At 40.4% G+C, this 25,851-nt stretch overlaps 1 protein-coding gene across 2 annotated transcripts in view; it reads right to left on the minus strand.

Moving 5' to 3' along the window:
• Window positions 1-24,148, minus strand: part of DNAJC24 (DnaJ heat shock protein family (Hsp40) member C24) — a 30,424-nt gene extending 6,276 nt beyond the window's left edge. The window contains exons 1-3 of one of the 2 annotated variants that reach the window (XM_042837349.1): window positions 24,062-24,148; window positions 23,072-23,206; window positions 2,570-2,708 (exon numbers count right to left, since the gene is read on the minus strand). In XM_042837349.1, the coding sequence (XP_042693283.1) occupies window positions 2,570-2,708; window positions 23,072-23,179 (247 nt within the window). In that variant the 5' untranslated portion in view covers window positions 23,180-23,206; window positions 24,062-24,148. Of the gene's footprint in view, window positions 1-2,569; window positions 2,709-23,071; window positions 23,207-24,057 lie in introns of both variants that reach the window. The other variant, XM_042837350.1, reaches the window with a different exon arrangement.
• Window positions 24,149-25,851: the final 1,703 nt, after the last annotated feature.

A 25,851-nucleotide genomic window follows, 5' to 3' on the forward strand; every position in this document is an offset into this window, starting at 1 on the left:
AGTTGTTTGCAACCTAAATTCACCAAAAAGCTTTTGGGTGACTTTTGCTGTTTGATTTTAAATGTATATTCCTCTTTTCTAAATAGAAAACAAATAATGGAAAGCTTCTAAGGAGAAAATCTGTTGAGGAAAGAAGTCCATTGTTAATAGGTGCACTGTGATGCAGCCCCCATAGCCCCAAAGATCTCTATGATGCTTTCAGAAAAAAGCAGTATTAAGATATAAAAGCATCTTTACTTGTTATTTTCAAAGACTTACAAACAAACAAACAAACAAAAAAAAAAAGACAGAAAAACCCCACAACCAGAAAAAAGCCATAGACTCCATAGTCTTCAAGCTTCTAAGAATTCTCAGGCCACTGAATACCTAAGCTCAGTAATTAACGATGATTTAATCTAACACAGTAAAGCACATACAAATCAGCAATATCTGCTATGGGGAAAAGACTGCAGTGCAAGGGATTCTTCCTGTGGCAGCCATACCCACACACATGCATGCTGCCATCTTCACATTCTGCTTCCTCAGCTTTGCAGTCTTACTAACTTGTTATATTATTTTTCTCATCACTGTTCCCCTTAGCTGCTGTCTCAGTGCCTTTGTTTCTGTGAGCCCTTACAGCAGCGTCGACAAATTTGTCTGGAATCATGACTTCAGAAGCATCTTGACAGGCATTCAAAGAACTGGATTTTATTTCATTGTCATTTTGCTGCTAGGGAACATGCTACAAAGGATGCATCAACACTGCACATGTATGTTGTGTGTTTGCCTGAGTTTGAAACGCTGTGTCCTTTTGGAATAGGCTGCTCTGTACTGGAATATGCCCATCCTATTTCCTCACCATTACCAAATACCCACGTAAAAGAAATGGTTTTCTTTATTTGCTCTTTTAAAAACAACAACAAAACATCGAGATGGCTTTTGGAGTAACTCATCTAGATGCAGAGGAATCTCTGTAAATACAGAGGACGTCCAAAATAAAATTTTGTCAGAAATGATGTGCAGAAATGTCCTTAAATCCCATGGCAATACTAAGTACTTTGTTAAATCTTCATGTGTTTCCCCTTAGTTAATAGACTTACCTGATCCAAGAAAATTTGAAATTCGCTGTATTTAGGTAAAATTTAATTTAGGTAAAGTTGGCTGTGTATAAGAAAAACTTGCAACTTAATCTTTAAAATTTCATCTTTTTTCTGTGCACGTATAATTAATGAAAATGGAAGACACAGTTGATACTTCAAGTGCAGTACAATGAGAACAGAAATTCCTGTTCTGGCACCACAGCAGACATTTGAAAAATAAGACTGAGATAAGTTATTTAGGATGGACCCTAATACTGTTTACATAAGAAATTAGCACAGGATCAATTTTTTCCTTTCTTCTTAAATATCTATTTCCTTTTTTTCTTTTCTAGCCCCTCCCACCCTCTTTTCAAAACCCACACAAAGCCTGAAATACAAGATTATTTAACTGGAGAATTCATACTGGGCATATACAATTCTATATCACTCTTTTTATCCTGCAGTGATGCACATCTACCGGAATGACTAAGCCTTTGTTTCTCAAAGTTCTGCTATCCGCAGCGGCAGGGGAGTTAAAAATCAGCACAAGAGAGAAAGGTCTGATGGTGTGCCAATGTACAATGGAAGAGAATTCAATAACAAGCTGCAGAGACAGTGGGCTTTTATCAGACACATTCAGAAGTGATGGTGGCTACACGTCAATGCCGGACCAGAGTGTGTTACTGCAGAGTGCGACTGAGTGTTTTCCCCACAGGCAGTACACTATTATTGACTCCCCCCATTAACATGTAGGGTGGATATACATTTATTGAAGGTTCTAATGGAAGGCTGAGGGACTCCTATCCCGAGGCCAGAGCAGAAAGACAGCCTATCACTTCATGTAATGGTAGCCCATGTGTGACAGACCTGACCTACATTTCCCCCCTTTCTTTCTCACAACAGCCTGTCACTGTTTTAAGAAGCTATTTTCTGAGAGGTATGAAAAGAAATGCATGCTAGAGCTGCCCAGTTAATGTGCTATACTGGAATATTGTTTATAAACTTGCTTTAGACTAATTTAGAATGCAGACGAATTATGAGAGCTACCTTAAACAAAGAGCCAGAAAGAACGTGCCGTAACGACTCAGAAGGGCTTGCATACCATGCACACCGAGCACCAGATATAAACTAAATAATGCCTGCATCTAAAATACTGCAGTCTAATGTAGAACGGGACTCCAATTAAAAATAAATAAACGAGGAACACTTAATGAAGCTGCCTTAATAAGTTAAAAAGGGATAAGGTCTATAATTAGTATAAATCCCATATTCAGATTATTAGGAATAACGCCACCTAATGTTTCGTTGGAGGCAATTTGGTGTTTTCACTATCTAATGTATGTGTAGCAAAAACTATAAATAATGGATCCACGTTTGAAAGTAGGACAAGAGTGAAAGAAACATTTGGTTCAGCAACAAACAGCATTTCAAAATACCATCTCACTACTACTCCCAGACCCTGCTTATTTAAAGAGCTGCTGCCACCACAGCACTCCTTGGCAGGAACCTACCACGCTGCTGCAGGTCATACTCTTTTTTTGTCTCTTCATTCCCTAGAATTTTCCACGCTTGATCAATTTCGATGAACCTCTGCACACGCTCCTCCACTTCTCCTGCTGGCACATCTGCCTTCTGTTTGTCTGGGTGATACTGCCAATCAAAAAAAAAAAATAGATTAAAAAAAGTTGAGGGGAGCGGAAGAGAGAAGGGGTGGAAGAGGAACGATCAATAATGCATTTGATATTCAGCTAAAAGGACAGGAAAAAAAAAGGAGAAGCTATGAGCTAAGGTGCCAAAGGAAGGGAGACGATGATTGCGGGCACAAGAGAAAACTGCCTATTTAATTAGACCAGTGAAATGGCAACCAAATCACCAGTGGCACAAATGTCACCATGTGCACTGACTGGCAAATTTGCTGATGGAATCATTGGTCTTATGGACACTTCACCTAGAGAGAGAACGGCCACCACAAACAGAAATAGGTGCAGAGGACTCTTAACACAGGAACAAGGGGAGATGTTGCAGGTGCTGACATCTTTGTAAAATTACACATAGCCGATTTCAGCAATGCTACCAACATTTACTTAACTCCACTGCAGGTAAACTGATAATGTGTTGCATGTAAGTAGGCTTTTTGACCATTACTTCAGACAGTAAAAAGAATATACATGATCAAATTCATAGTAATTTATAAAGCATGTAGTTCTACTTTTGAAAATATGCCTCAGCATCTTTAATTTCTTGCAGTTCAGTGAATCAACAGCCCTTCCAAATATTTAAAGTCATGGATCACTGGCTACAGAAAGTATGTCATTTTATTAAGAAATGGTTATTCAAGGACATAACTGCAAGAAAGCCTACATCCTATTGGCAATAATAAGTGAAATGGCATCACTTTTTTAAACCATTTGCAGCTACTGGTTCTGAGCAGAGCATTCTGCCTTCTTTTTGGTTCCAATGTCGGCTGGGAAGTAATCCTCAAAGCACCACCTTCCTGTATGCCTAGTTCTCAAAATATCCCTCGTTCCGGAGCTTTAACTTCTGCCCCTTATATTAACATCAGTTTGGGCCCTGACTTGTACAACAAATGTTTTCAGACTTGGAAAATCTCGCGTTTCAGTAGATTTATGATTAACTGAATTCCACTGGTTTACTTTACAATTCAATACGGAAAGACAAGAAGACTAACATAGCCTGTGCTTTACAGGACCCCAAATTTGAAAGGAGTCCATTTGGGCACTAACAGGTGGTAACTGTCATTTGCACTGATAGGTGTTATCTGTGTCAATCCCCAATCCAACCTAAGAGCAAAATGCTCATCTTCAACTCTTTTCCGCGTACCTTTCTCCATATACACCTGAGAGCACAAAATGTGCACACAAATGGGTGCTTTTGGCATGGAAAGCACACTTGAAGTTACCTCTGTGTTTGGGACTAAACACTGCCTTGCAGCTTGCTGAAAATACGACTGAAGCAGTTGTGATCTCAGAGTTTATTTACAGATATCCCCAGTCTGCGTCCCAGCTGAAGCTGACAGAATTCTAAAGCAGGGAAAAACAAAAACCAACAAACAAAAAAGAGGTAATTACATTTAATATTCTAAATAGCCAATTAGAAAATGAGTAATCACACCTCTACTTGGTAGGCACTAAACTCAGGCTTCTGCTATCATACATCGCATTGTATTGCTAAAGCTATTTCAAAGCATCATTTTTCAAATCCATTTTTCTGAAACCACGGCTTTTCCAATTGTATTTTAATTGACAATTGATTGCATACCACATGTGAAAGGTCTTGTTTTATAACTAGTGCTTAATAAGAATATGAAGCAAAACAGTTCACATTAAAGGCTTACATGATTTGCTTTTACAGAATCACAGGGTTGGAAGGGACCTCAAGGATCATGAATCTCCAACCCCCTGCCATACGCAGGGCCACCAACCTCCACATTTCATAGCAGCCCAGGCTGCCCAGGGCCATGATATTTTCAAAATATGAACATATTTTTAGGTAGGTATTCCGCAGTTATTCCTCAAAGCAAAATTTTACCTAAAAAATATTAATGAATTATTCTAAAAATTCAGATGTTATTATTTAAAATTGATTCACCCCAAATATTTTAGGGATCATTACAGTACATATTAAAAAAAAAAAAGTTGTATGACTGCTACATATTTTATTGCCCTTGAATGATGCAGTGAACACTCCCCTGCAAGTTTACATGCAAAAGAACATTTGAAGTAAATAGGCCTACTCAAGGAGTGCTGTACCAGACTTTGTGCTACTGAAATCTCATTAGCTCCAGTTGAATAGCAGCATCACAAAACCACTGTTCTTATTACTGTATGTTTGGATAGGCCATACCTTCTCTTTCAGTTTCTTACAGGCGACCGATTGCCCAAAACAGCACTAAGATCATCAGCTTCTCTCCTGCCAAGGACACCTGAGAAAAGCAGCCCACAAAACTGGTTACACTTTTCCTTTGCTACACTACAACTGACGGACTGAAAAATGTTTTTGGAAGTGTCATAAAAATGCTCTGGAAAAACAATAATGAATGCAGAAAAGGCTTTTGTGTTCATTTCTTAAATGAAGTGTTAAGATTCGTTACTCTTCAGGTTCATCCTTCAGCTTTTCTTTCCTATAGAACTAATAACTACGTTGCAGGGCATTTACTGATTAAATCTTCATCCTTTCTGAAAGTATTTTCTCCTCCTTGTCTTGGAGCTATTGCTCTGCTACCATCTGATAAACTTAGCCTTTCCCTCTACACTAAGAAAAATCCTCAAACTTCTGCTCTTTCACTTTGAACCTTTAATTTCCTGTTTCATTTGCACTTGTTTCGGACCTGTTCTCATTGACTCCCTTATCCTACTGTCCAGCTTGCAGATCAAAATACAAGAATACTTTCCTTTGAAGCAAAAATCCATTCATGATTCAGCTACCCATGCAGTCCTATATCGTCCGTAAGGTAGCAAATGAGCTGTCCTCTTTTCCAGCCATTTTAGACCCTTGTCAGGCAGATCAGACACCAGCCACGCTGACAAACTTTCAACCAACCCACCAGTATCTGCCCTTTGTGCACAGTACTCTTGTCAGTGCTTCAGACTTTAATCAAACTCTTTTGTGGCACTGTCTTCCATTCTTAGATGCCATATTCACGCTTCCAATGCTTTTACCTCTCCAGTTTACCCTTCAGAAGAGCTGCCTCAACACCAGCCAGGAGTTTTGTTCTGAGGAAGGTTAAATCTGATCTATGTCTCTGATCTCCTCCTCCCATTCAGCTTTGTTTCTAGGTTAATCTCAGCTGTGAACACGTTACGAGCCGTATGATGAAAACAGACAAGCCTGTTTTCTACTCGACTTGCCTCCTCCTACAGGAATGGAACTATTGCTCGTGTCTCCTTATGTATGGCCAGTTGTAAGCTCTTACTCAAAATGTTAGTGCCTACCAGCATCTCCTACCAGATCTCTTCTCAAAATCTGTGCAAATTATCTTCCTGTCATTCATACTTGCCACTTGAGCACTATTTTCAGCTGTGTTACTGCACTTAGGCTGTATTTCTCTTTCTAGCTACACATGCACAATGTTTTTGAAGAAACAGTGTTTCCATAAAGATAGCTTTTTGCTGATCATTCATGTGTTTGCTTTTGGACAGTTGTCTTTCTGAACCCAGCAATAACATTTACCAACATGTTACTACGTAATAGAACTCTATAAAAACAAATAAGGATGTCTACAAAATAATTTGCAGAGTGTTTCCAAAAATTACTCCGTCAGTCATGCACTGATGTGGGCTTCTAAGCTAGTAGTCTACTAACTTCTTATTGATTCTTGCAGCTATAAGGGCATTGCCTTACATTAATAGCCAGTGTCTTCAGAACAGTAGTTGCAACATTTGCTTTAGCATTACAGTAATCATAAACGAGTTAAACAATTCCCAATTTTTGGGGTTTTCACCCCCATCACTTACAGAAAGGACCCAAAACATGCTATATATAGCACAGTCAACTGCTACAGTCTTTATTTCTGCCTACTTTATACTCTGAGAAGTTTGGTCCATTTTGCACTTCAAGAATTGAAAAATCAATCGCTGATCCGCATGGAAGTTAATGAAGACCACCTGGTCACTGTATCTGGGCAACCATGTGAACAGAGCTTTAGAACTCATTGCACAGGATGGGAAACTAAGATAGTTGGCTGAGTTTTGGTTGCACAAATCAAGCAACACAGGTGACACACAAAGGTCCCTGTCCTCCTAGCTCTTGTACAGGTTACTTAACTTCATGCAGTAAAGGTAATGGGATTGATTGATTTTAATCAAATTCAAATTAGCAAGCAGAAAATTTTTAGTTAAATCAATTTAATGTACATTCCTTATTGGTGCTAATGAACTCACTCTTCAAAAGAAATTTACAGTGCCCAGGGAGAATCAGCTTAACACAACGATTTATTGGAGGGGTGAAGCATACAGCCATGGTTTTATGCTAGACTGCAGTCTCTTGCTGAACTATGGAATACATGATAACTACTCTGCATTACATAGTCAAACTTTCATTCATAAGCACTCTTCTATGTGACAAATTACAAGGGTGATGTTCAGAAAAGGTTAAAGATTACTATTTCTAGTCATTTGTTACTTACTGCACTACAATGATTACTTTGTCCAAAAAGGATATTTATTTTAAAATCCGAAGATGCACCACGTCCCCAGTTCCATACATCGAAACAGGAGGCTTTATCTTCTCCTACTGCTATTACTACAGCCAGATTTTTATTTTAACTGTGGAAAAGTGCTTTAATTTGTTACTATGTATTTTATAGATAACTAAGAGCTCTAACTTGGCTAAATTTAATCGGTATGTCTTACATTTGTGCTTCATTTCAGTAGGGATGTGTATGTATAATTGCAGATACAAGGCTAGAGATTTGACTGAAGTTCTTAAGTGAATCAAGTCAAAAGATTTTAAAGAGATTACTTACATGAATTCAAATACCCACACGATTTTGCAGGAACTACATCTAGTGACTAAATATGGGTCAATGATGGAGTATCTCTCAGCATCCTTCCCCGTCTTAGACATACAGCAGCAGCCATGACAAATTTACAGTCTGACAGTATTGTTCAACATAATGCACCCAGCAATAAGAGGTCTAGCAAAGCATGAATTGTTTGGTTTTGTTGTGGTGGGTATTCTCTCTTTTTTCTTTTCTTACCATAAATGTAACAGTGTTCCTGACTTACAGTGCAACCTGCACCTTGGAAAAAGAACTGCGTTTGTATTAAAAAATAAGCAGTGCCAAAGAAATGTGGTCACGGTCAGGAGGAGCTCAACCCAAACACTGCAGATAAAGCACTGCTTGGTATCTGGCGTAGCTACCATTTTTTGTGAATGGCAGGAGTGAATTAAAATTGCAAACAGAAGAGGTAATAGTTGAGAAATGCTGTAAAGAGCTGGCTGGATTAACTATGTAAGAGTGAAAGTGACTGTGGATTAGCACTGGGAACGATGAGATAACAGCAGTGCACACCATCGACGTCCATTCCAATGATGGGAGAGTTAAATGAGTATAAGTGGACACAGCAGTTGGATTTTACACTGTTCAGATAAAAAAAATGCCATTATATTCAAATTCCAGATTCACAGAGTGGAATCCAACAGAATGAGATTCTGGCTACTAACTGGAATTGTAAAGATTACCAAGCCTTTTTAAAATCTCATCGTCAATATTTGGAGGGGGGAGTGGGCAAAGGGGGAGGGGGGAGGGGGAAGGATGGTCAATCTGTATATTAGCCAGTATATTCAAATTTCAGAGTCCAAACTCTCTCTCAGTGTCAATATGGCCATTTGTTTAGTTAATACCAGACTTTTTCATTTTTTTTCTTTATTCCACAGTACAAACCCTAAAATTTCAAAGGCAATATGTATGAACATATAGAAAACCTAATACGAACTGTCTTGTTCTATTCCAAGTTCAGCAACAATCAGGAGCGTTGCACTAAAAGCCAACATACAGAAATAATTACTAGTCTGTATGCCTCCTGCAATACAACACAGCTCAAGAATTTCAACAAAAGAGCAACGTGCACGAGATAACATGAACACATCAAAATTGCCAACTAAGTTTAAAAACATTTCTCATACGCTCTATGCATTATTAACTGTGACTGTTATTATCTACAAGTTAAGCTAACGAGGTCAGGACACAAACTATCAGTGTTCCCATCTGACACAAGTATTCGTAGGTCCGTGTAAATTTGTCTGTAGACTACAGAGCTCATCATAACACTTTGCATCTTGCTAAAAGAAAACTGCAAGACAGTCAACATTACACAGGACAAATCTGTTAATATGCTTAATTTCCCACTGTACTCTGTAAGTCCTTGCTACATTTCTGTATCTGAAGAAAAAAATAGAGTAAATTTAATGGCAGATTGTTCTAAAGAGGAAAGCCTTTTGCTCCTGCTTACAACGTATGTAGTAAATACCAGTTCTTGTACTGAGACTTGCCAATAAATCTCACCCCCAACACAGAGTGTCTGTTCATAGTCAGATTTTGGCTGCTGTGCCACAAATGCCAACAAAGGGACCAATTAATGAAAACTTTCTTGATACGTTCCCAGTGGATGAATGTCCGCCTTGCAGAAGGTACTCTGACAACATTCATCTCACACAGGCCAAATGGCTGCTCTGTGGTAGCAATTAAGACACCACCAGCCTTGGCTAGATTTAAACCAACAACCAAATCTGTGTAGGTCTGACCAAATGCTCACAGGAATCAAGAGGTTTTAACTTTTGAGGAAGAGCTGGACTGTGTCGTACACCTGCATCCACTTCTGCAACTATTTACAGGCTATGTGGACAGACTTCTTAGAAAGAATTTACAGTTCTTAAAACAAGACTCCTTAATCTGGCCACGTGGCCACTGTGCTTCAGCCACATCTATAAACATGTAAGAAATCAACAGCTCTTCTAAATCACGTCTGGAATCTAAACAATACAGCAGGCTGTAGATGGGTATTCAACCTGTCATTTCCTCTTTCCACAAAAAGTCAGAGTTCACTCTTGCTATGATTCCCACAGCTTTGGAATCAAGTGTGGACAATTCAGCCCGGTGCAGCATCTCTCTTTCTAGAATTTGATTTGGAAACTAGAAGAGTTTTGTTGCTGCTAATGCTTCGTTCAGAAGGGCCCATCTGAAAGTCTCTTACCATGAAGCGTGAACATAAGAGATTAATGTGATAGCTAGTGGAAAAATCTTGCTTCTGTGGCAAGGTCACACTGACTTCAGGTTTTTGACAACGGGAACCTTTCTTAAAATGTCTGTCAGGAAGTTTGAAGTGTGGCTGCTCAAAGCCCCAGACCTCAAGAAAGTGCGTCCTCTTCTTCACCCTGCTCCCCAGCAGAGCTGCAAATTTCCAGTTCTATACTGTGGCATCATAAGGCTCATCAGAATATTTTTGATTAAATTATACTGTCGGTTTTTAAAGCTCCAGAGCAATTTACAGAGCACCAAAAGATAAAGCTGGACACAGCACAAAAGAAGGAATCTTATAATGCAACTGAAACATGCCGGGAACTACCTAATGCTTTTAAAGTTCACTCTTTTGTTACTTTTACATACACTGCCACACTGAATCCCACAGATCAGCACATAATAGAATTAACATATGTATTCAGCATTACCTACACTATATATTTGAGCTATCAGAAAAATGTAACATACACTCGGCCCTTGCCCTGTGGCACTCCCTGGAAAGTCACAGAAAGAAGCCATTCTGCAACTTCACCATCTGAAACTATTAAACTGGGTCACGATTAAAGAACACTTCCATATTTCACAAAGATCTAAGAGATCTATTCGAAAAATTATTCTAAAACAGACATTGGCTTATTTTAGTAGAACAGAGAAACTTAAGCTGGAGGGAAAAATGAACTAATTTTGAAAAGATGATTTAAACACGTAAATATTAAACTTTCCTGCTATCACAGGAGGAGAGAGAATTTCTGAATGAACAATATGAATCAATTATCGATAGATTCATAAACAACAAGGGAAACAGTTACTCCCCATAGCCAAGTAAGTCTGGCTGTACTGGAAAGGCACTTGGAGCCTTTCATGACAAAACCACTTAATTTTCAACTGAAAACCAATTTCAAACACATACTAGAAAAACAGAGCAGAACCTTAAAGCCTTGTGGTGCTACCTGCTCTTACAGTAATTTCACTGCATCACGTGAGCCATCAGGCACTGCTCCAAAAAGCAGAAAGGAAAACTGCGTACTTTTATTTTAAATATTCATTTCATCTAGTCCCATAATTTGCAATTCGCCTCTTAAATAAAATAAAAAGACCTAAACAAATGAAAGGTTCCACAATTTTTAAGAAGCCTTATACAAAACAAAGGCTTGATGCTTTGAATGGCTGTGATGCTGTCAAGCACTCTCAGCCTTCCCCAGGATACCAGTGAAAAGTGAAGGCTTTCATCACAAAAACACAGAAAAAAATCACAGAAAATCAGAAAATTTCCCTCACTGGAACTGTGCTCAAACATTCCTTTGGGTTTTCTACAGGTTTATTTTGCAAATAAAGGTCTCATAAAGCAGTCATCCTGAAGCGCTGTGCTCTGTGGCCTATATGGTTCATCAGGTACTAATTAGATAGCATGTTCTGTCAACACTTTCCTGCTCTTCTTCTATTAATTGATCATCCTGCCAAATTAATACAATGCAGCACCCCTTCCAAACTCCTTGAGCTTCTTGTGAGAAAGAAAGATAAGGAGAGGAGGAAAAAAAACACCTCTAAGAGGTCACGAGGTAACTGCATTTCTGCAGGATCTGGAGTGACAATAAAAACACTATGATGAAAAGTTATTTATGGCCCTACCGACATTTTCTTCAACCTCTTAGAAAAATAAATGAAAAACACAAGTATAAAATAACATACTTCATCTAACAGGTTATATTAACTTTAGAAGTGGCTACAAGTGATGAAAAGATTGCAGAAACAAATACGCATGGCCAGTAATGGCATAGACCTAATCAGATCATTTGCAGTTAATAGTGTCTATTCGGAAAAAAGGAAGGAATACTATGCAGAAACTAGAGCAAGCTGATCTCACCTATGTATATCAGAGCCCAAACGGCTGCCCTTACAGCCCCATAAAGTCCAAATTTCCAATGGTATTTTATAAAAAACTGCAAGAAATAACACGCACGTAATCTCCACTGATTAGACTGCAATAAAAACTGCAGGAGAGAAAAAACAAACGACAAAGCAGTTGCCAAATACAACACACTACTGCCACCTAATGCTTAGCAGAAGGTTGCATCGCAAACACTGCATTGTCTCTGCGCCGCACTGGCGTTGTGAAAAATGGAGACGAGAGAAAACAAAGTTTACAATGGTTCGTAAGTATCTCCTTCACAGTGCCTCCCATACAGGCTTTCTAAATTGAACTGACATGATCATATCCTGTCTTGCATACAAAGATTAATGTGCAAGATGAATGTTAAGTGGGCCGAACATGAGGTGCTTAATCTGTAAAAATACCAGGGATGCAGTGCATGCATTTAATTAGTATACCCACATAAAGAGGTACGAGGGCATTCACCTGATCAGAGTCCACACTTGTTTACATCCACGTAAGCTGTTGGTAACTGAGAAGACAGTAGCACAATTCAGCCTCGAAAAGCTTCCACCAGCACGTATTCGGGAAGGAAAAGAAAAAAGAGAGGTGTGGTCTCGCGCTACAACAGCACAAACCAAAATTACACTGAAAGTACTTTTCTTATGGGAGCGATCTTGCAACAAAACACTCTCTCTGAAACGTGAAACTTGTTCACTTCCATGAAAAGAATGATTCCAGGTCTTAAACTTGCTTTCGTAGCCCACAGTCAGTCTTTTCAACATGTTCACTCAATTGGCAGAAGTTAGCAGGGAACATGGGCGGAGCCTGTTTGTCCCACTTGTAAAGAGGAGGAACAAAGTGAAGCGTTCCTTGTGACATTCAATCTGTTCATACAGAAGTGGATTAAAATTCCCCCAAAGGATGTCTGTCCAAAGGCAGCTTGACAAAAGAGCAAGGAATTTATTTTCTGGATTCATTAATTCAATCCATCTCCTCTTCCTTTTTCTTCCACCCAAAACAAACTTTTAGCTTTTTCACAACTTCAGCCTTTTCCTACCTGATCTGGTTATTGATTTGCTCTGCTGCTTCCAGCCTCCACTCCAGGATGATTCTTTCTCATTGGGATTTTCCTCCTGGTTTCTCCTTATGCCTTACCTGTTCTATTGTATTTTTCTAGTATTGCTCAGTGATAAACCAGAAGGTGAAAACTGTACCCATTCTTCTCCTTTTTTCCTCCTACAGTCTGCCATAATCCCAAACTGTGAGGCAACCACCCATCTGAGCTCCCTACATAATATTCAACTGCTTGTATGTTTTGCAATCATAATCCATCTTTACAGCACTTTCTGAACACCGATAACCACTTCTGCATGCAGCATCCAGCACAGCAGACCTCAAAGTTCATGAAGGTCAAATAAGAACCATCGGAAGAGAAATATTTCAGACATCATTGCTGCTGTAGCTGTTGCTGCAAGGAGATATTTGCTGTGACTCAAGGCATTTCTAGAAAATAGTCATCAATTGGACACAAGGAAGGAAAAAGAGAGCTTTCTGTAAGATTTAATTACTCACCACTCAGTGACTACTTCAAAAGAAAACACCCACAAATATCCCAACATAGTTTATTTTAAAAATGAACAGATTTTAAAAGCTATTATTAAAGGTACACAGCAGTGCCTAACAGTTATGCAGACCACAGAACTGACATTCACCAATACAGCGTAGTAAAAACTCAGAGGTTTATACAGTCAATTCACTGCTGCCAATTCTTCAAAATTACTGGAGTCTTCAACAGTGCCATTACAACATAAAATCTCAGAATAAATTACATTGTCCTAATCTCATTAATTTGCCTTTTTTTTTTTTTTTTTTTAAGGCTAATCCACATTTTCTGCTTAATGTAATGTAATGTATGCTTTTCCTAAGCATACACGAAACTTCATCTATTCTCTCTCTGATTACCCAAGAAATTCACCATTACAGCTTTCACATTTGAATTCCCAGGTTGACAACCACAATTTCTGACCAAGGTGCTGCATGGTAATATTATACACCTAAAAATCTCAATCTTGTCAAGTTGGCCAGGAACCTGAGCTGAGAGACATCAGAAGGACGTGAAAATGCGTTTTTTCTCCTCTGCATTTAGTGTTTGCAGCCAAAATCCCTGTCTTTTGCATGCTTGGCTTTTGCATTTAGCTGCAACAGTAGCAGAATTGGCAATGTGATTTTCACTATATTTTATAGACGTAAATTTCACCTTCCATGGAAACAGTCACTTTCAGTTCAATGCTGCTTGCAAAGTCCCGTGGCTGCAGAGCTAGTCTCACACTATGGAGCTGCTCATCACCAATTACTGAAACTTAAGGATTGTAGCATGTAGAACTGAAATCCTTTTCTAATGCAACTGCTTTTATTGTTCTGCAGGATCACAATACTGCTGTTACTTCTGTTTCGACCTTTAGGACTCTCAGTCCTTTCACCCCTGCTATTTCTTCAGCTTGGAAAAAATAGAACCCCATTGGCCTGAGAAGAGTCCAACAAAACAGCATGAATTACCTCACATAACTTGCCTATCAACTACTCACATTCCTCATTTTTCAGCTCTAGAACAAAGTTGACATTAGAAACAATATGTAAAACTACCAGTTTTTATTGAGGAAAAGAGCCCACAACTGTTAGTGTATAAACAGAATCAAAGATTAACTTTTCCAATGAAAGTATAAAAAAAAAAGAGGAAAGAAAAGAGGAGCTGTAGCTACCAGAAAGCAGGACTTTCAAAACAGTTCCTTCTTCCCTTTTTTCTGCTTCCACGGCTCCTCACTTTGCTATGAAGAGCCACCCAAGAGTCTCACACGCCACTTAAAACGCTTTTGGGAACTATATTGCAACACAGGAGGAAGTAAGGCAATAAAACAAGCAAAACATAGTAAGGGAAGGGAAGAAACAAACCATTTTAAAACTTAGAGTAGTATAAAGGTGAAAATACAAAAGGAATTTTAAAGGTTATTTATGAAGTCCTGACCCTTTTTGCTCACAATTTACAGTATTGGATGTCACATTAAGTCACAGTTGTTGTAACGTGGCCCTAATCAAACAGTTATGGCAGTTACACAAAAGGTCAGAAAGCTAGTTTGGGCAAATGTGTTTTTCATACGAAGCAAAGGGAAAATCTTGTATTGTACAAACTAGAGCTGCTTAAAACACTGAAAAAAAAAGGGCATGAATTCTCCCGGCGACAGGGACTGGTAGTGGGTGAAGGAAAGCCCACGGGATGCTGTTTCGTGGCTAAGAAGCATCTGGCAGAAGGGCAGAGACAGACAGGTAGGGTCTTCAGCTGACACAGTGACTTGCAAGATGAAGACTTTTCCACAGCCTAGAAAGCCAACAGCTTGGATACCTGGCAACTGCTTGCGACTGCTGAGCACAAAGCAGCTTGTGAATTCGTTCTGCTGACCATCCGTAAACCAGTACTCCAAATCAAGGTGTACCACTACCTTTCAAATTCACTTGGAATGCCTCAACAGACAGACAATGGAAGAGGTCAGATTTAAATATTATGCTTATCACCTGACTCCAAAATAATTTAAGTCTCTCCAGCACTTCAGTTTCAGAAGTCACTGTGGAAATTGAAGCTTGACGAGCAAACGACTAGCTGATATATTAGTGGACATAATTGCATAACACTTCTAAAGTTTTTGTTTCAATATTTATTTCAGCTTTCCCTATCACTGGTATTTGAAGCTATCCAGGATCTCAAAATGACAGGTTAGGCTCCAACCAAATTACAACTTTTAAAATAGACATGAAAAGCTAAACATTAACAGAATTAGAAAATACCTGTATGAAAAATCCATGAAGATACATCCTACTTTTGTAGGAGACAGCTTAGCCCGAAAGATAACGTTAACAAACAACATCCAAGTGATACAAACACAATCATATCATTTCATATTTTAGTCAACACCAAAAAAGTCTACAACTTCATGAGAAGTCTCAGTACTTAAAGTCAGAGGCCGTTAAGCATGCTGTGCTTATAGCCGAAGGCACAAACGCTCCATTACTGCACAGATATCACTGCAGCATAAAGATTCTACTTCCAGTAATTTGAAAATGTTATGGCTGTGGTGATCAAACAATTCCAAACAATCCAAATAGCTACACAAAATCTAGCTTGGATTGGATTTACTCTCACCAAGTGCTTTCTTCAAGTCATTGTATCCGGACTGATTAATAGTTTGCTGTTAATTTAACTTATGCGTTGATGTTGGTAAAGGTTGGCAAATTTCTTCATGTGTAATCAGGAAACAGTTTTTGCAGTGTATCCTCATAACTACCAAGATGACATTTTCCAAATGACTCAAGGAAATCACTCAGCAGAACTTCTGATTGATCTTTTAACCATTTCTATTTAATAAACACTCCATACAGCCTTAGTCTTGACAGAATATCCACATTTTATGAAAGAATAGTCAGAGATGTAGATGAAAAGGTAAAATCACTATCCAGAATAGATCAGCAACTGTAAAGGAATAATCCAAGGTTTGCTTCACTTGAGCTTCAATAATATCTGTTAGTGAAGCAATAGATAGACTGAGAGAATAGTACTATACCCATATTTTGCCTTGCTTTTCTGTATTAGTAGGAATTATTTGTTGGCAAGAAGATGGCTGCCTCTGAAAAGAAGAGCTCTTGGTCAGCCTCTCCTCAAAACACCTACCTAGAGAATCTTCCACTTAATGTCAAGAAAAGAAAAAAAATTGGCTAAGATCCTGCTTTGACTTGTTCATCTTTAGGTTCTTTAAGAATGGACATTTTTAGGTCTGAATTTTGTTGTTAATAATAATTTACTGGCATAAATAATAAAGGGTAGGCTTTTAAAATATCTGACTATTGATTTTTCAGCTTTGAAATGGTACTTTAACATACAGAAAAGTAAAAGATTGGAGTAAAATATCCAAAAGACTGACAAGACTATAGAAAAAAAGCTGGACTTGGACTTTTCTACTATAATAACATAAAATGTGTCCTAAGGACAGCCCTTTTAGGTAGAGAATTCACTCCTGCAGCAAATCAGTTCAAGTGAGCTCATGTCTGCTGACCATTTGGGCTGAATGGGAGGCAAGAATGTAGCTGTGATCAACTGAGACAAAACAGGAAGGATGGGACAGTTAACACATTCAGAGCACACTTAGAATAGTTCACTTGGAAGAGCCTTTCAAACACCACGCAGTCCAGCTGTCTGACCACTTCCAGGCTCACCAAAAGTTACAGCATGTTACTGAGGGCATTATCTGAATGCCCCTTGAACACTGACAGGCAGGGGCACCAACCACACCGCTAGGAAGCCCGTTCCAGTCTCTGACCGCTGTTTAAAGCTAAAAGAAAGAACTAACGCGTTGCTTTTCCCCATTTCCATAATAGTTACATTACATATTTGGATTCTATTTTTAATTTATTGCTATGATCAATAACTTATGAAATAAGAGCAGCCCCGTGGAGAAGGACTTGGGGTCCTGGTGGACGAGAAGCAGGACATGAGCCAGCAGTGAGTGCCTGCAGCACGGAAGGCCAACTGTGTTCATAAATGACATTGAAGTAATAAAAAGTGAGGCACTGCTTCATGTAAGCTGCAGCATGCTGGACACTCACTCTGACAAATGAGTACTTCAAGCACTACCTACCAATATTGTCACATCCCCCCGTTCCTGCTGTGGTACTTCACTACATCCAGTTCCCTTCTCTCTTCACCTGTATCCTTGAACCTCTCACTGCTGCAAAGTCAGGACAGCTTTCTCAGCCTTTCCCTGTAAGAGATGTGGCCAGTGTGCACCTTCCATTTGCGTGCTGATCCATCAGTTGTTAATCACTGCATTTCATTTGATTAGCCAGCTGCCCAACCAAATGAGGGCTAACAGTTTTCCTGGTCAGTACCATAATGTCATCAGGCGATGCCTGAGGACCAGCTGCAGCCAACATCACTTCTCCCAGCACACCAACTAAGAAAGCAAGAGCTTCTGCTTGGACATGGCTGTCTGCATCTCTGCATGCAGTGGTACCATGGATCTCCACAATGCTTGGTTTTTAAGTGCTATTGTGATACATGCAATGAATCCAGGACACCATTCAGATTAATAAGTTTCCATTTCTGCAGTGTGATCACTGACAGGGTGAAAATGCCTGTTCTTCAGACTTAATACTGAATACTGCTATGACCTCTAGTGTAAAAAAGAAGAAAAAAACACACAAAAAAACACAAGGATGAGTTAAACAAATGCTGTCAGATTGGAAAGAGCAGCAGGAATACTGGCATGACCAGGAGCCACCCAATCAAGCTGTTTCAACTAGGCATTTGCTAATGAGGCTCTGTTAAATACTTGTATAAGTTAATAACCAATTCTTCAAGTTCCAGATTGAGAAAATAACCAACTGTATTTTATTAAGGTTATAAACAGTAAATCAGATGTGAAGAACAGCTGAAAATAAAGGAGAGCCAAATAGGCATTCCTTTGCAACAAACTTTATGATATCTAAGTACTAACTTCAGTCAGTCTACAGCGAGGCACACTAACAGAATGTCTTCAAGGCTGTTAAGAAAAACACAGTAGGTATTGCTGCATAATTTTCACTATGAAAATTATTGTTACGAGACTGCTGATGAAAATGAAAACATTTTGAAGTTTGTAAGATTCAAATTCTCGACTTAAACTCAGCCTGAAAAGTTCCTCAGGAGGTGCATCCTCCCACTGAATTTAGTTTGTAACGGACTTAAAACAGTAAGAATGCAAGCAGCTTTTTGACTTCAAATATATGACATCCTCTGCCTTTCTTGTGATTGCAAAATTCAGCTGTGTCCGTAGATCTGATAGGACACCACAGATCTTTTCTCTCCAGAGATAGCTGTCTTTCCTCTACGCAAGCTCAATTCTTGAAATTATTTTGCTTCATTAAATTAGATTTCTATTGATGTCCTTTCTTTTTATTGCTGCTGACAGTCGTTCTCACCTATGCTTAATGCTCTTTGTTTTAAAATTTTCTACTCCTTCAAACAGATGAAGTGATCATCTGAACGCTTTCTTTGTATTTATATACACACACCACCCCTTCTGATAAACAGATAATCCTTGTAACACTGTGTGTTAAGTGGCACATTTTATTTCCTTTCCATATTAAAAATAAGAGCTTCCTGCATGCTCCCTGCTCAAATTACATGGATTTTCCTTAAGATTAGGGCATACATTGTAACAGCAGCATATAATTTTCCTGCACAATAATTTTTTTTCCAGTTGAAAGGTATCCTATAATATCATCAGCATCAACAGGAACAGACACCTGATTCTCAGCGAGACAAAGCTTCTATGTTTGGTGACTTTATTCTCTGTAAAATCAGCTTTCAGATGCAGAGCAGCTACAGAAAAACTTGCAAACAATCTGGCAACCCATTCTTTGACCACAAAACGCTGGGCCAACCAGCAAGATTCTGTAATCTCTCCTTCTTTGTCACTCTGATTTTATCTTCTGCTAGTTTTGTACATGCTCAGAAAGGGGACGTGGGCATTGTCTCTCCTAAAAACATTTACCCTTTTATGACTTTTTCTTGTTAAAACTACAATATATATAATTACGGATAAGAATGTCATACATATATAGCATCTCAAAAACGTCAGTATATTCTGAAGATAAAAGATGAAGATTTTTATCTTTAAACATAATAATTCTCAAAATCTGTTTTGATTCATTCCAGAACACGAAATTTTTGATGCTTCAAAAAGCCTCTTGAAATGAATGTAAGGCAGCCAATTACGGACTCATGGCACTGAGCTGTGCTGGTTACAAAATACACATTTCTAATTGGATATTTTTTCAAAGTCACTGGCTGAAGCTTTGTGCTAGAGAAGACAATGAAGTACAAGCCAGCATACATTTAAGTTCCATTCCTTAAAAAAGCCTGATGATCAAATTGCTAGTGGCATGCATGTCTTATGCTCAAAAGTCTGCCATTCCTGGCTGCTATTAATTAAAGAGTAAGAAGCATTAAGATGGTGCAGGTGCCAGGCAAATGAGCATGCAAAAATTTTACAACATTTTAAGTTTCATGGTTGCAAGGATATTGTGTAAATATGAACTTCTACTTAAATGTTTAGACGGTAAGAAGAAATAATGTAATAACAACAAAATCACTACTTTTAGGTCAAACCTGTGTTGTTTTGTGCATCCAATTAATACTCTCCTTATAGACGGAATAGACATCATCCGGAGTTTGCAGTGAAATAATTTGCTTAAACATTCATGGGGACTTGGCCAAATGAAGCAAGTTAGTACGGCAAACGAAAAGATGGCAGAATGGTAAGTAAATGTGCTCACTCAAGAAGGGTGCATTTGCATGGTTTCATTTTTTATGATTCATTAACCATTTCCATCATCAACCCTTTGGAATTGGTAAAAACAAGTTACATTTTACAAATTAATCACTTTAAAGAGAATTTCCCTTTCAGAATAGTTCTTGCAAGCTGTAATTCAACATTTTTTACTTGCCTACTACTTTGTATTGTTAAAGTCAGTCCTGCAAGTATAGTTATCTTTTAGATGACATATGGCAAGATCTCCAATTCTTTGCAGCTTTGGAAGTTTACATCTGCCTGTTCATTCGGGATGCTAAGTATTCAGTGTGTTGACAAACAGACAAAACAGCAGATGGCAAAAAACAAACATTCAACATGAAACACTGAAGATCATCTGAAGAAATCGTAGGCATTTGCCATTTTTATTTTAACAGCAGAATTATGTTTAAAAATAAATTCCAACATTTATTATGCTTGACGCTAATGAACATCTGTGATCAGAATATTCTCCACAAGAGAAGTCATATTAATTGCAATTTGCATCCGAGATGTTAGTTGCTTTATAGACTTTCTGATTTTAAGATAGCTGGCACTGACCACACGCATTTGTCAAGAGATCTTTATACAGGCAGTACATGGCAGTGCTCACCATTCATCCTAGCTTTCTAAGGTGGAGTTGCTCTGCTAATTCTCTACCACCACCATATCCAAAAACACCTGAAACACCTGCACACAGACTCATCCTCTGCCTCCAGCAATGCTCCTACTGTGTACAGTAGCAGCTTCAGAAAACCATAAATTAACATTCTATGACTTAGAGGTGTACAACCATTAAGATCTCTTAAGTACAAGCCTTTTTTGGGGAGCAAGGGAATTACTTCACGTGAACAGGACGCAGCAGGTAAGATGAGAGGTTGCAGTGAAAAAGCTAAGTCACAGCTTGAAGCAGTGATTGAGCAGCTGGTGCGAAGGTGGGCTCAACCCAGGGGATCTCAGGTGCATGCAATGTACCTGAGTGACTGAAAGGGCTGGAGCCAAGATCTGCCCCTTCCCAGACCTCATTTAGGGTTGCCAATGGAGGTGAGGGGATCTCTTGCAGGAGATCCCTACCTACTGGAGGCCTTCCAAAGGTAAGTAGCTCTTTCCTTGTGTTTTGTTATGTATGGCTACTGCATTCGGGTTCATTCTCATTTGTTGCAAAGACTTTGCCATCCTGCCATTATTGCAGTACTTTCCATCCCATTATAGCATTACAGAAGTCCAACTAGTGCTACAGTACTAATGAACACTGGATGCCTAGGGAATAGCATCAGGATAGGACAAAAATACAGTAACAGCTCCCATATGTATGTTCCACCTTTATTCAGAAGTCCACAGCTTGTTGGTTTCTGGATCTGAGACTGCATTTTCATGCTAACATGCTACCACAGACTTTTCTTTCATGAACTTCTAACATTTTAAATCATGAAACACTCTGGGTCAATGCAGTGACTTTCACACAGGAACCATGTGCTATGTGTTGTACTTTCCTGTCCCTCCTGTAGCCAGTGGCTTACAGGATGTGTAGAAGTAATTGATTTATTACCACCATGCATTTACAGACAGTAGAATGTGCTAGATGCTGCGTCAATAAGTACACATGGGAAAACAAGAAAAACAGAATATAAGAAATATAAAACATAAGAATATATGAAAGATATAGAAGAACAGGAAAGGTCTGTAAGCAGCTCTACTAGAAGAGAAAGACTAATAGCGACAACATTGACTAACAACTGACAAGCAGCAGATCTGCCTTGGAGAAAACACCTACAAGACAACATCAGTATGGCTTTTTAGTTAGAAAAACAGATCCATCACTGATAATTGGGGGGGGGGGGGGAACCTCTAGAGCTAAACAGCATAAAAAAAGGAAGAAAATAACCTTAATGTTTGCTAACATTTCCCACTCTCTTTTCAGAGAGCACTGACCATTTAGACCACAAATGCACAGATTCTAAAGAAAAGCCTCTACACTAGAATTTTTCACCTAGAAATATAGTAAGTCTAGATGTACATATACTCTTTATAGCCCTGCCAATACTAATAATCTAGTTTACAGAATCGCCTATATATGTGCCTTATTGTGCTCTTAAAGGTGGGCTAAACAATCTCTTCATTATAAAGCCTGAATTATGTGGGAGGTTAAAACAGAGGAACCAAGTTAACTTGAAGTGATCTCATAGATCTCTGAGTCTGCTACATATGAAAACCATGAGAATGGGAAACACGAACACTAAGTTCATGTCTTAAGGCATGACTAAAAATATGACTCTAAAAAAGCGCACAAGAAGCCTTCAAATAAAACCCAAATTGATATTCACAAATTTTCATCCTATACATTCTACTACTGCAGCCTATCAGGAAGAACTCTTTTCTTATATCCAACCTGAACCTCCCTTAGTACAACTTGAGGCCATTCCCTCTTGTCCTGTCACTGTTTCTGAGGATAAGAGGCTGACCTCCACCTCATCATAACAACCTTTCAGGGAGTTGTAGAGCTGTAAGTTCCCCCTAAGCCTCCTCCACACTGAATAGTTCCTGTTCCCTCAGCTGTTCCTAAGACTTGTGCTCCAGACCCCTCACATCCCTGTTGCCCTTCTCTGGGTTCCAGGGTTTCCATGTCTTTTTTTATAGTGAGAGGACCAACACCAAACACAGTAACTGAGATGCAGCCTCACCAGTGCTGAGTACATAGGGAGAATCACTTCCCTGCTCTGGTTGACAACGCTATTTCTGATGTGAGCCAGGATGCCCCAAGCTTGTAGCACATTGAGCTTGTTGTAACCAAAGTGCAGGACCTGACATTTGGACTTGGGGAACTTCATCCCCCTGGCCTCATCCCGTTCAGGTGAATCTATAGGGCCTTCCTACCCTCAGGGAGATTGAGACAATCCCCAGCTTGGTGTCATCAGTGAGGACACACTCAATTTCTGCATCAAAGCAGCAGTTTTTACTTTGTTTCTAAAACTTAATTCCGCACAAGTAGCAGAATGATACTTACTAACAAAGCCAGCCTTTGGTATTTCTGCTTCAGTTCTGCTGGGCTGTCTGATGGCTGCGCGCCCAGGATTTGGTACCAGTCCTTTCCTCTTGTCTGCTCCACGGCCATCTCTGGCTGGCCTCGATTTGCTCAGTGCTGTGTAAGAAAAGGCAATCATTCTAAGTACAATTTGAAAAGGGAAGTTAAGAAGAGAGAGGAGGGAGGAACTACAGGCAGCTGGTAACACAGCCTGCGGGCCATAGGGACAAAAAGGATCATTAGTGCTTGTTTGTGTAGGTATGTTTAAAACACTGCTGCAAAGGGCAAAAGGTACATATGAACTGGTAGCAGGAATTAGAAGCCAGGCGCATTGAAATTTAGGATTAAGGACAATTTTTAACGGAGGATGATTAGCTGTTGCAACAGACTTTTGCAAGTGAGAAAATGTAATCTCTGAATATCGATAATCAGGCAGAATACACTGGGCTCGGAACAGCCCTGCAATAAATAGAGAACAGTAAGGGACTGAGTGCTTCCGGTGGCGTTATTCGCATGAAGATAACGCACACTTTAGCATATTGCTCACTTAGAGCGCTTAGGCGCTGCTCCCCGCCCTCGCTCTGTGCGTGCTCTGTGGCTGCAGTTGCACACAGACTCTCAGAGAAGACCCCGCGTCTCAGCTGCTGTTTTGCAGCTATCTCTGTTTCGAGCAACGCGCGCAGCCGATTGATCAGGGGGACCTGATCTGGGGAAGTGACGCTGTGCCTCAGCAGGGAAAGAACTTGCTATCTGAATATAGGAAGAAGAGGCTCTCGTTCGTTTGTTTATTTAACTGCCGAAACAACGAGGCTCCCCGGCCGTAACGCCGCAGGCTGAGACCCTTCCCGCCATGCCGCCCCTTCCCGCCATTCTGCAGCGCAGCAGCGGCGCGAGAGCCCACCGCGACCGCCGGCGCGAGACCGACCGCCCCTCACAGCACGGCGAGGAGCAGCGCAGCGCGCACCCACCTACCCCGCGCCGCCGGCCTCACCGCGCAGCCTGCCGAACCCCGGCATCAGTCGTCCGGTGAGAAACCTAACCTCCGCTCGCCGCTTCGGCGTTGCGATGGGCAGCGCCGGCGGGGCCTCGCGTGTTTCCGCCCGGGCCCCAGTGGCGAGGCACCGGCAGGAAGCGGCGTGCCGGCCGGGCCCGACGCTGTCTCCATGGCGACGACGGCGCTGCTGAGGCGGCGGCGTGCTCCCTATAAGTAGCGGCTCCGGCCGCCCCCCAGCGCCCGGCCCCGTCTCGGGAACGGCCGTCCGGTCGCCGCTCCGCCTGCGGGCCTGGCTGTCCGCCTCGGGTCCCCCCGCTCTGCCCTTCCCGCCCTGCTGCTGCGAGGGCGGAGGTTCGCTGAGGTGACCGGTCCCCCCCTGGCGCTCTGCTCTGAGGGCTCAGCACGCGCCGTCCCGAAGGGGAGGGTTGGGCATCTCCTGCTCGTGGAAAAGAATAGGGCTGTAAGCACGGAAAGACGCTCCCTTGGCTATAAGCTTAAGTCGGTGCTTACTCTTCGTAATCTTTTTTACCGATAATTGTCCGTACAAACTCAATTCACGCTTCACCAAGCCTTTAAACGCACAGTTTCTGCCACCTTCCCCGGCCTATGGAGGTGTGAGCAAAGCGGCGGATGAATGGGAGCTCTGCAGAGGTTGCTCCTTCCCTGCGTCCCTCAGCAGTGTGTGGAGACAGGGCTCCAACCTGGGCTGCAGGACAGCGAGAGGTTTTCTGGGTGGATGAGAGAAATATCACTTAATTTTGTCACAATTTTACCATGTGAATTCGTTTCGGGATTGATGCTGGTATCCACACGGCAATGTAGTTTAAACTCAGAGCTATTTGAGAAATTAGGAGCGTTTTTATCTGACACTGCGGTTGGCTGTAGTTAGTTGTTTGACGTGCAATTAATTATAGATGTTAAGGAATGGTTACTGAGGCCAGTGGAAAAACTTTGGAGGGAAAGCAGTCTTTCTTTTCTGTTTTAATGTAAAAACTTGCTGTTCATGAACTTTCAAATGTACAAACTAAGAAAAGAAACCACTGCAGCATTATTTAGCCTTGCCTGATAGTACAGTGAAATAATACAGTAATAACTGGTAAGGGGTCTGGGGCACAAGTCTTATGACAAGTGGCTGAGGGATTGTTTAGTCTGGAGAAGAAGAGGCTCAGGGGAGACCTTGTTGCACTCTGTAACTTCATGAAGGGAAGTTTGGCCTCCCAGGCAACAAACAGGACCCGAGGCAATGGCTGCAAATTGCACCAGAGGAGGTTTAGGTTAGACTTAAGGAAGAACTTTTTCTCTCAGAGTGGTCAGGCACTGGAATGGCTGCCCAGGGAGGTGGTGGAGTCGCCGTCCCTGGTAGTGTTCAAGAGGTCTGGATGAGGAGCTGTGAGATACGGTTTAGTGCTTGTGGTAGCAGTGGTGATGGGAGGATGGCTGGGCTAGATGATCTTGCAGGTTGTTTCCAACCTTGTGATTCTATGATTCTACAATCATTGTGTCTTGGTTTCTCCAAGTTTTACTCTCTCCCCGTTTCTGAAACTACGATGTTAAGTTTTGAGGTGCTGTTAATCTCTCTGGTCTTAGTGCCTTTTGCAGCTGCTGATCAGTCTCCAATCTGATCATCTTTCATTACTAGAGAGATCAAAATCAAGTTACTTCAAGATTTGCTGGAATCAAAATGGGGTGTGAGAAAGGAAGAGCAGGGCAAAATTCTGACCAGTTCCTTTTGGTAGCTCCTGGCCTCTAAGTTGCTATGGAGCTAAAC

Source organism: Centrocercus urophasianus, unplaced genomic scaffold, assembly GCF_019232065.1.
Source record: "Centrocercus urophasianus isolate 14NV4802_14NV808 unplaced genomic scaffold, USGS_Curo_1.0 seq_7, whole genome shotgun sequence".
NCBI classification, from domain to species: Eukaryota; Metazoa; Chordata; class Aves; order Galliformes; family Phasianidae; genus Centrocercus; species Centrocercus urophasianus.